Source organism: Pyrus communis, chromosome 7, assembly GCF_041283825.1.
Source record: "Pyrus communis isolate YQ-2024b chromosome 7, ASM4128382v1, whole genome shotgun sequence".
Classification (NCBI taxonomy): Eukaryota; Viridiplantae; Streptophyta; class Magnoliopsida; order Rosales; family Rosaceae; genus Pyrus; species Pyrus communis.
Window position 1 is genome coordinate 21,486,568 of NC_142571.1, and position 12,291 is coordinate 21,498,858.

At 35.6% G+C, this 12,291-nt stretch overlaps 1 protein-coding gene across 1 annotated transcript; it reads left to right on the forward strand.

Annotated features, from left to right (window-relative positions):
- The first annotated feature begins 580 nt into the window (after positions 1-580).
- Positions 581-1,629, forward strand: LOC137735639 (NDR1/HIN1-like protein 12). The gene has a single exon (XM_068475083.2). It carries the CDS (start codon positions 783-785, stop codon positions 1,422-1,424), a length of 642 nt encoding a protein of 213 aa, XP_068331184.2. The 5' UTR covers positions 581-782; the 3' UTR covers positions 1,425-1,629.
- The last annotated feature ends 10,662 nt before the right edge of the window (positions 1,630-12,291 follow it).

Consider the following 12,291-nt stretch of genomic DNA (forward strand, 5'->3'; position numbering starts at 1 on the left):
AAAATGTGTCAAATATATGTAATAATATATAAAAAATAAGTTACCTACAAAACAAAAGAATGTTGTTTGATTCATTATTAATTTACCTACAAAATATATATTATTTTCTAATCATAAATTTACATATAGGTAAATTAATTACTTTAACATATATGTTAGTATTGTGCATATATATATTTGAACGTGTAGTAGTACTATATATATATATATATATATATATATTTATTGAACTTATAATAGTACTATATACTTTTGAACGTGTGTATGTGTGTGTGTGTATGTATATATATGTTAGGGGTAATAGTACTTGCACTAATTATTTGTTCATTATAATTAAGGTGAGCAATAACATTTATTGATTTGATTTGATTATTGTGGCACGAGCTGTAAATATTTTGTAATAATAGGTCAATTGCTTTTTTACTTGGCAGTTTTTTTTAATTTTAAATTTGGGTTTTATTTATATATTTAGAATTAGGTGGGAGTTTTATTTAGATATTTAGAATTAGGTGGAATTTTATCTAGTAAATAAAAATGGTAAGGGTTTATATCTAAAGAGAGAGAGAGAGAGAGAGAGAGAGAGAGATTAATATTAAGAAGGTAAAGCAGAGGTGGACGTGGCAAGTGAGGGAGAGAAAAAGCTAAGGAAGAAGAAGAATCTGTGGGACAATTGGAACACAAAAGGTGAAGGGGAAAAGAAGGGGCGAGTATTGGTTTGCTTTTCAGAGAACTATTCTTGGTCTTTTTCTCTATCTATAAATCAATCAAAATCTCACACACCCATGGCAAAAGAACACCCTCAGGAAGAAACCCCCGACCACCACCTCCCTAAAATGACCAAGGACAAACCCAGCGTCCCCTACAGAGCCCTGTGCACCTGCTTCTCCATCTTCCTCCTCCTCGCTGGCGTCACGGCCCTCACCCTCTGGCTCGTCTACCGCCCCCACAAACCCCAGTTCACCATCGTCGGCGCCGCCGTCTACAGCCTCAACGTTACCTCCCCTCCCTTAATCTCCACCACCATGCAGTTCACCCTCGTCACCAGAAACCCCAACCGCCGCGTCTCCATCTACTACGACCGCCTCTCTGCCTTCGTCGCCTATAAGAACCAGGCGATCACACCGCAGGTGACACTGCCACCGCTGGTGCACGAGCATCGAAGCACGGTGGCTGTGTCGCCGGTTCTGGGTGGCGGGGAGGTGCCGGTGGCGGTGGAGGTGGTGAACGGGCTGATGATGGACGAGGTGTACGGGGTGGTGGCGCTAAGGGTGGTGGTGACGGGGAGGCTGAGGTGGAAGGCCGGCGCGATAAGGACGGGGCACTACGGCATTTATGTGAAATGTGATGTTTTGGTTGGATTGAAGAAAGGTTTTGTAGGTCAAGTTCCCTTGCTTGGTAATCCTGCATGTAAGGTTGATATATGAGCGTCATGATAAAAATTAGATTTCAATTAGGTCTGCCAACTTTTTTCCTTCTGTATTTTGTGCAGTTTTTCTTTGGTTAATTTTGTCTAGTTTTTCCTTTTTCATTTAATCTGTAATACTAGTCATCGATGGTGGGTCAACTTAAGGAAGTTAATTGTAATCTCCTTTCGCACTCAGAACTAGCTCTATATCTATACTTTCTGTACATATTTGTTGCTCTGGTTTTGGAGAAATTTTTCGGGTGATGGTACACCACGTGTTTTTATGTAAGGGATTGGAAAATTTTAATTTTTAAGTTATTAATCTTTTAACATATATAATCCACCATTTATATAAGAACATGTGGTGTACCGACGGTCATAGTGAAAAATGTCTCCTGATTTTGGTGTTTGAATGCAATGTTTATTGGTGTTCATGTTCTAGCATTGCCACATGGTATAAACATGATGACATTTGGACGCTTGGCTATCCACGTAGTTGATTAGCTATAACCGCTTGTCTTTACCATCATTTTGTATATCTCTATTAATTAATGAAACATTCTTTGTAAAAAAACAACTTAGTCTTCTATCATAAAAAAAGAAAAGAAAAAAAAGATAGGCAATAATGTAATTTTACTGATCTAAATTTTGCTAATTTTTATTAAAGTCTCACCTACAGGTGGTGTTAAATTATCTCTAATATTTAAAATTAAAAAAAAAACCAAAAACCAAAAACAAAAACCTCTCACGCACGTTCTCTCTCTCTCTCTCCCTCTCCTTCTTATTTTCTAAAAAAATGTGTTCATACACATAAACTGTGTAGGCAAATATTAGTATATATACAAAATAACTTCTCATTTTAAAAATATAATATATATATATATATATATATATATATATATAACTACATATTAATAGAATCATTTTTGTCAACCGAGAGTGAAAAGACTGTTAGTCTTATATTACAACAAAAAAGGTAATGGTATTAACATAATTTCACAAAACAAAATTTGTTATTTTTGGTTTAAGCCTCACTTACAAGTGATTTTAACATCTTTAATTTTAAAAATTAAAAAAATGATTTTTTTTTTGAAAAAAATAAACATAAAAAATAAAAAATAAACCTCTCATCTCCCCACTCTCACATTCTCTCTCTCTCTCTCTCTCTCTCTTCAATTTTAAAAACAAAAATAGAAAATTTCACACACTGAAATGTGTGGTCGTATACTAAAGGTTTGTATTCTTTTTGGATTGCTTCCGTAGAAAATATTACAATTTACAAGTGATTTTTACTACAAAATATTTTAATAAAAAATTCGAGTGCTCCCTAAAAAGATTTGGGAGTGTTACTCTCTGTCAATTGCTTCTTTACAAATTCGTTTCTTTACAAATATTTTTTATATATGAATCAGAAGCCAAACGTAACGTAGTCCGAAACACTTTTTAGAAGCAGTACTAAACATTAATTAATGATTGACTTCTTACTTTAAATTTTAACTTTAATTGTTTTAGGTAATTCAATTAAGATGAATATCTTCAGCACTAAGAGCCATGTGAAGCTAGTAAGGTTCCTCGTTTTGTGAGAGTCCAGAGAATTTCTATCGTCACAATTTTACCTTTGTTTTTCAAAAAAGTTGTTTTTATGATTCGACCATATGACATTTTGATCACAAAATAACACCATTTTTGTTGCGTCAAAGCTTTCCCTCAAGGGTGTTTGGGACCGGGCGTGAATACCTTTAGTACTAATCTCTATTTATACTTCTTCAATTAAGAATGAGGTAGGGTGTTTCAGATGATTTTTTTTCATATGTTTTCTTTGTAAGTGGGGTTCCCTTATCGTGTTACTTACTATGTTATTTCCATCAGTGAAGTTTGGCTTTATGTCCCTCTCATTTGTATTTCTATTTTTATCTTAATAAGATTAATTAAAAAAAAAGTGAGGTAGGGTAACGTGGATGGAATCCGGCCCAATTGTCTAATGGGCATCGCATCTCTCAATTTTCTCCGCAATACTTTATATTCTCGGTGTCTAGCTAGTGCAAGCAGCTTAAGGTATCGGATTCACATATTACTTAAAGATTGGCATTTGTTATGAGTCAATATTATTATTGTGAAGGACCTAAATCATCAAGAAAAAGTTAGTGGGATCACTTTCAAGGATAAAACAAAGTAAAGTGATTCAATTTTCACACACACACACACAGAGGAGAAGAAAAAGAACATAGAAAAATCAGATTCACCTTTTATGTGCAGGAACTTGCTTGGATAAATAATTCTCGTTCTTTTAAAACAACTTGAATGGCTTGTAATGAATGTTGAGGCACCTGATTCCAACTTGCAGAACACCATCACACACTCTGGTCTATTTGCTGCAATCAACAAATTAAATTATGCAGCAGCTTGACAAGCGTAAAATAAACAAACAAAACAACTTTTGAGAGGCACCTGATTCCAACTTGCAGAACACCATCACACACTCTGGTCTATTTGCTGCAATCAACAAATTAAATTATGCAGCAGCTTGACAAGCGTAAAATAAACAAATAAAACAACTTTTGAGAGGCTTTGGAGCCTAATTTGAGCCCATGGTAAACTCACTCTTTTCGCCGTGGCATAAGGTTAGTTCACGCATTCTAATGTCGCTTACCACGTCAAATATGTTTTTCTAGATTCTGCTGAACATATGACAATTTTGTAATTTCTTGTTTTAATTTTATTTTTGGGGGTATTTGGAAACAACTTTTGGAGGTTGTACTCAAACTTGTCATATTTTTCTTTTGGTAATAAATTAAGTTCTCTTATCTGTATATAAACATACAAACTATGCAGACTCATGCATGCGGAATGTGGAGCTGCCGGCAAACCTTAATTTTGTTCTCTTCAAAGCTGATCACCATGTGGGTGTTAAAAAGGGTAGTTATTGAATAAACAATTTCAAATCTTGGCCAACATGTGGGAATAGTTAATTAATTGATTAAAAGTTGGTTATTAATAGGGCTGATTTTCGGACGGATCAGATTGGAAACAAGCATACGTAAAACTCTGTTTTTTCGGATGGATCAGCTGACCTTCTGAACTCCGGTGAATCTTCAAGGATGACATGGGTGATGCTTCTTTGGAGGTTGAAGTTGCCTCTCATACATGTCCTTCAACTGCTTGATAAAATGCTTCAAGAGGAGTTGCCCTTCTTATTATGTTTTTTTAAATATCAGCTTCGGCATTATATTCTTTATATGCATTCAAGTAGTGGAGACGGTGAGAAATAGAGTATATAATCATGTGTATCTACAAATTGCATTGGCTTTGGTTCTAATCTTTACTAGTGCTTCAGTGGAGAGTCTTTTCCGCTATGATTATTGTGAAAAGTCTATTGAATAACTGAATGGGAGATCAATGGTTAAGTGATAGCATGGTAGTTTATATTGAGAGCAATGTTTTTTCTTCTATTGATAATGAAGCTGTAGTGCGGGGTTTCAAAATATTAAAACGCGCCATGGACAATTGTACCTTGTATTGTTATTTGTCTTATAAATTATAATGACAGAACTATGGTTTAATTTGTAAGGTTATTATATGTCTAGAAAATATTTGTGAACTTTTACATGTGACCCTCTAAATAATTTTTTTCTAAATCTGCCACTGATAGCCCAATCATATCCTCAGAATTATTCTTCAAAAAAAAAAAAAAAAAAAAAAAAAAAAAAAAAAAAAAAAAAACAATGACCTATGTAACAATCAGGGTCCTACCCTAAAAATAACAGGGGGCTTTTAAGAGAGAGTTGGGAGATTTTCTGGTTGGTTGGTTCGTTCTTTGAGGTAGAGAGAGTAATCTTCCAAGAGATTCTCACTTCAAGTTTCCCTGTGTCAGTTTAGGTTCGTCTCACAACCGGTTCTTGAACCACCAACTTATTGCTAGTGTTGGTCAATTGTTGTGACTGCTTGCACCACTTGACTAGTTGATACGTCTCTCCACCTTAGGCATTGGGCACATCTTCTTCTTCGTTCTTCATCTTCTCACTCTATTTCTCGATCTTGACTCTCTTGCAACCTCCAGACATTGTTGAAGTTAAGAACCTTCTTTTCTAAAAATCTATGAATTGAGATGAGTAGGGAGGATAGACGTGATTGATGTGAGTAGATGTAGTAGTTTGAAGGGTTTTTATGGAAAAATATGAGGTAATCAAAAGATTAGATAAGGACATGTGACACTACGTGAATGGTCAAGAATCTTATAAAAACATGAGTGGATAATATTAATGGATAATGTCACATGTCGCTACGAGAATGATTGAAAATCTCATTAGAAATCGAAGGCAATTATGACACGTAGAGGATATCGTCAACAAAGCATAAAAAATCAAAAATATATTTGTGAATAGTAATCGCCGGTACCATTACGCAATGGTTGGAGTTGCACAAAACAATTGCATTTTCAAAGTAAAAAATAAAGGTGATTACTTGCCGCTGTCCTTGCCTTACCCAACAAGTGGAAGTGCTCTCAGGAGTAAATTGGGTCAAGAAGAGTTGACTGTGTAGACCGTTTTGGCTTTCTAGTTATAAAACTTGGCCGAGTTTTTCATACTCATGACTTGTTCACACTCTCATAAAAGAAAAGGAAATTTAGTGAAAAGTCAATAAAAACTTTACTAATTAACCATATATCAGTGGTCAATTTTTATTTTGGACCTAATTGGTGAAATAATTTTGTTTGTTAGGCATAGGTCAATGAGGAATGTTACATCGGTTTTAAGCCCATATAAATAGTTATAAAATTACTTAAGGTTCATGATCATCTCTCCCATGAAACCTCTCTTATCTACACGTGAAGATGAACCCAAATGCTCATCTCTCTCTCTCTCTCTCTCTCTCTCGGTTATGGATGAAAACTATAGCCATGAATCCAGACTTGAAAGCCCAACAATAAAAATCTCTTTGGTCATAGCAGTAAGGACAAAAATCTCATCGCCACCACTAAATTTGTCAGTCAACTGTTATATCTCATCGATCCGCCGCTGAATTTCATTAATCCATGGCTAATCTCATCGATTCTTGGTTGGAAAAGCGGTTGTCAATTAAGTTCATACTAGGAATAAGAGATCAAGAGGGGAGGGTGTTGTTGATTGAATTCACAGAGTGACAGAAGCTATGGAGGAAAGAGAAAGAATGGAAAAATTGAAATTAGTTTTAATACATTTTCAATTTGGATCTTATTTTTGCTACGTGTAGGTTGATTTTTTGAGTCTTTTGTTTTTGGTTGGGTTAGAGGTTTGGGATGGAGGACGAAATAAAGATTGGATTTCGGCATATTTTAATTGAAGCCCAGGTCAGACACTGCATTGTAGTTTATGTTCTCAAGTTTTGTAGGTTTAGACTCTACAAGTGAAATTATAAAAAAAAGTCAGCTTCTGTCTTTTTTTTTCTTTCCCCTTAAGCATCAAAATGGTTATTGGACAAGGGGCGGGGTTGGCTAGACTCTCAAGATGTGAGAAACATATAGAACGCCCTAATTCAGTGAATAAATATGTTATAGAAGATTAAATGATTATCCAAGCCATCACTAAGAGGAGACTTGGTCCAGTTAAGTAGAGGAGCTTGCCAAGAGTGAGATGGTGAGATCAGAGAGCACAAAGTTCTACATCTGCAATTCAAAAGCAGGAAAATTGGACATTGCGTTGCAGTGTTTGAATCCAAATGTAAAAATCAGGAGTAGGCGCGAGGTGTGAAGTGTAGGACGCTTGTGGGTGATGAAAACAAAAACAAAACCATGAAACGGACATTGCAACACATCATTTGAATATAAATGTAAAAAATAAAACTAGAAAACGGACACTGCATTATTGTGTCTGAATCAAAAATGTAAAAAAAACAGAATTAGGAAACGGACACTGCATTGTAGTGTCTGAATGAAAATGTAAAAAACACAAAACCAGGAAAGGGACACTTCATTGCAGTGTCTTAATCCAAATGTAAAAATCAAAAGTCACTGGAAGTGTGAAATATAGGAGTGTGAGTGATGGAAAAAAAACAAACCATGAAACGGACAATGCAACGCAACGTCTGAATCTAAATGTTAAAAATAGAATCAAGAAGTGCAGCGTCTAAATTTGTGTTGACCTATTCAAAAATATAAAAAAATATGAGAAATGGTGGGTCAGTTTAAGTGGGTTGCAGCTGTAGTGACAAATTTTGTAATTTTTATTTATTTTAAATACATTTAAGTATCAAAATACTTGATTGACCTATTTATAACTAGTATATGCCAACACACAAAGTGTGCGAAATTTTTTTTATAATTGAAGGAGAGAGGGAGAGAGGAAGAGAGTGAAAAGGAATGTGGGAGTGTGGAGAAAGAGGGAGGGAGGGAGGTTTAACTTTTTCTTTTATAATTTTCTGAAATTAGAGATGTTAAAATCATTTGTAAGTGATGCTTAAACAAAAAACAACAAAATTTTGTTTTGTGAAATTATTGCCCTTATCTTTTTTATTGGGATAGAAGTATTAAGGAACATAGTGTAAAAGATAAAACTTGGAAGTGTCAATTTGTAAATACTTCTATAGTTTGTTATTAGACAGTTAGGATTTGTTGTAGTGAGTTGTCAATCATCTGTGTGATGAGAAATGTATAAATACCTTTATCTGTAATCTTATTAGAAAATTAATGAGGAGATATTTTTCTTATCGTGGTATCCCTCGCTTCTGTCAAACGACCGATCCTTTTTCCTATGCTTCCCCTATTTTCTCTCTGAAACCCTAAATCGCAAACATGGTAACTGATGCTTCTCCTTCCTTTAACTCAGATTCTTAAGTTCATCTGCCTCCAATCATAAATTCGTGCCCTAATTCCTCTGGCACTTCTCCAATTGCATCGATCACGATCCAAAATATTGGTTCCATGGTGCCAATCAAGCTCATAACAACCAAATTACCTCACATGGAGTGCGTTGTTCGCTCCGATCTTTCGTCGTTACAATCTCACTGGAATCATTGACGGATCTGTGGCTACTCCACCCAAATTTCTTCGTGATTTTTCTGGACATGCAATCTTGAATCCTGATTATGTTGCTTGGTTTGAGAATGATCAAAATATCCTTATTTGGATTAACTCGACTCTCTCTGAATCTCTGATTCCGTATACGGTTGGTGTTAATTCTTCTCGAGAGCTTTGGTCCAAGCTTGAATCGCGACTGGTTGTGGCCTCAGAGTCTCATGTGTATGAACTTCATTCAAGATTTCACACAATCACGAAGGTTGATTCCACTGCAGCTGCATATCTTCAATAGATTGAGAAGACTGTTGATGCTCTTGCCAGCACTGGAGCTCCAATTGAAGACTCTAAGCTCATCTCTGTAACACTTCATGGCCTTCCTTCAGATTATGACTCTTTTGTTGATGCGGTCCAGTTTCGTTTTGGATCTATAACCATTGATGAACTTCATGGTTTACTATTGACCAAAGAAATTCAACTTGCAAATTGTAAGAAATCAATTGCCTTAGGATCTTTTGCTGGAATTCTTCCTCTACCTCCTCAGAACCCTAACTCTCAAGCATTTATTACTCAGAATTTCATCAATTTCAATCAGAATCAAGGTCGTGGTCAAGATCGCAATTTCAATTAGAATTTTTCAAACCTTAGGTCAAACAATCAGCGCCAGAATTAGTCTAACTACAGATCTAATAATTAGTGTCAAAATTACTCTCATAACAATTATCAGAGGAACAATCATGGTGGTTGATTTGGTTCCAATTTTTCTGGACGCTGACTTACGTGCCAAATTTGTCGTCAAAATGATCATGAGATTGCTGAGTGTCCTTATCGCATGAATTCTCAATTTGGCCTTAAGACATCTCAATTGCAATGTGTACCAACACTGCACCATCATCTGCTACTCCAACTTGGCTTTTCGACTCTAGTGCAAGCTTCCATATGACTAATTCAATTGCAAACTTGCAGAGTTCAGAACCCTACATTGGACTTGAGCAAGTCTACATTGGTGATGGCAAAGGTTTGCCTATTTTTAATTCTGGTTCTTTTACACTTCATACTACTTAACGTGACTTTGCTCTTAGAAATGTCTTACATGTTCCTAATTTAAAGCAAGATCTGTTATCTGCAAAATCAATTTACAATTGATAATTGGTGCTCAATTACTCTTTATCCTTTTCACTTTATTGTGATTGATCTTTCTTCGGAGAGGATGCTTTTTAAAGGCCTTGTGAGGAATGGTTTTTACCACTTCACTGCCTTTAGTTCAACTATTGATAATCATTAACTCTTTGCTACAACGGTCAAAGCTTCTTATGATGCGTGTGGCATCAAAGATTGGGCCATCCCTCCTTCAAAATCTTAAATAAAATAGTCTCTAAGTCTAGTTTTCATGTTTCAACTAACATGACTAAGTCTTTTAATTTGTTCCAATTGTGCAATGGGAAAAAGTTCCAAACTTCCATTTGTATCTGTCTCTAGTACTACAACTAGACCTCTGCAACTTCTACATACAGATGTATGGGGGTCATCATCTATAATGTCTGTCTCTGGTTATAGATATTACCTTATATTTGTAGATGACTTCACTAAGTACTGCTGGTTTTTTCCTCTTAAGTGTAAATCTGAGGTTTTTCATACCTTTCTTGAATTCAAAGCATTGGTTGAGAACATGTTGCATACTTCTATTGTTGCGTTGAGATTTGATTCTGGATGAGAGTTTTTAAGTTTTGTATATACTCAATTTCTTAAGACAAATGGCATTTATCACCAACGAAGTTACCCTCACACACCAGAGCAAAATGGTTGTGCTGAGCACAAACATAGGCATTTGGTTCAGATTGCTTGCATTCTTCTGGCTGCATCTCATGTTCCCCACATTTATTGGGTTGAAGCATTTTCAACAGTAGTGTGTCTCACTAACCTGTTGCCTACCATGACTAAGTCTTCTCCTTGGGAACTTTTATTCAAGAAACCTCCATCTTATAATACTCTTTAAGTCTTTGGGTGCCAATGTTTTCCCTGGTTAAAACCCTATATCACATCCAAATTAGAACCTAGAAGCAAGCCTTATGTCTTTCTAGGTTACAACCTTAACCATAAGGGGTGTAGATACCTTGATTTTTTCACACGGCGAGTATACATCTCTCGACATGTTATTTCTGATGAATCTCATTTTCCATTTCATCATATATTACTTCAACCCCCTCTTCACCTACTTTCTCAGCCTGCTCACCCTCTTCAATTCCTTCTACCTTAGTGTTTACTAATGTAGGATCTTCACCATTACCATCACACCCTCCAACCTTCTCACATCTTGCACCTCCAACTTCACCAAATTATGAAACTACATTACAACCTGAAGCTTCACCAAATCCTGCAGCTGTACTTTCTTCTGCATCTGAACCTAGAGTTAGCTCTCACCCTTCTATTTCATCCCATCTTATCCCTTCCGCAAATACTCATCCCATGCATACTAGATCCAAGTCTGGTATAGTCAAATCTAAAGCCTATGCATCAACTAAACATCTAATTCCTTCTCATATCTCTAAGGACTTCTTACCATATACTTACTTACAGGCATCCAAACACTCTCATTGGAGACATGCTATGCAAGAGGAATATAATGCTATCCTAAACACTAGGACTTGGTCTCTTGTTCCTTCACATTCCTCACAGAATCTTGTGGTCTGTAAATGGGTATTCATAATAAAAAGGAAAGCTGATGGCATTATAGATAGGTATAAAGCTAGGCTAGTTGCTAAAGGATTTCACCAGTAAGAAGGTTTAGACTACACTGACACATTCAGTCCTGTTGCCAAGCCTATTACAATTATGCTTCTTCTTACTTTGGCTATTATGACTGGTTTCTTAACCAATTGGATGTAAGCAATGCTTTTCTCTATGACTCACTCTCTGAAAATGTATTCATGCAACAACCACCTAGTTTTCAGGATTCAACTAAGCCTACTCATGTTTGTCAACTCCATAAGTCATTATATGGTTTGAAACAAGCTCCTAGAGCTTGGCATGAGAAACTGCAAGGTGCCTTTCACTCTTAAGGGTTTACTTTATCTTAGAATGATCATTCATTGTTTGCGAAAAAGGCTCCAGTTTTGGTATTTGTTTATGTAGATGACATCCTTATCACAAGTCTATTATCTCAGGCATGCAAGGAAACAATTGCTCAACTCAGTGCCTTATTTCCTATTAAAGATCTTGGTCCATTACATTTCTTTCTTGGCATAAAAGTTAAAGGATCATCTACTGGAATTCTTATCTCTCAGACTAATTACATTTTGGATTTACTCAAGAAAGCCAAAATGGATAGAGTAAAGCCCTGTGCTACACCATTAAGTACTTCAAAACTAGATCATACTTCTCCTCTGCTCTCTAATCCAGAGGAATATAGGTCTTTTGTGGGTGGTCTACAATACTTAACATGGTCCCGACCTGATCTCTCTTTTGCAGTTAATCTCATGGGTCAATATATGCATAGTTCTAGAGAATCTCATTTTCAAGTTATCAAGAGAATACTAAGATACCTTAAAGGTTCTCTTGATTTGGGTCTATGGTTTCCAAAATGTTCTAAACCTCTCAGTATTAATGCATTCACTAATGCTGATTAGGCCGGTTGTGCTTTAGACAGAAGATCAACAGTGGCCATATCTTTCTGGGAAATTCACTCATCAGCTGGAGTGTAAAGAAATAACCAACAGTGGCCATATCTTCAATTGTGTTTATTTTATTCCTCATAGAATTTGTAATCTTGTGGGGGATTGTTGGTTATTTTTAATTATTTTAATTATATTTTATATTAACGATTCAAAACTTATTATTATCTTATTTATTTTTAGTATTTATGAGTTGTGTTTTATTTGAAGAGTCATAATCCTTTTCT

Bases quoted from the DNA above. Each gene is read 5' to 3' on its own strand.
- LOC137735639 (XM_068475083.2), top strand. From the start codon at position 783: ATGGCAAAAGAACACCCTCAGGAAGAAACCCCCGACCACCACCTCCCT.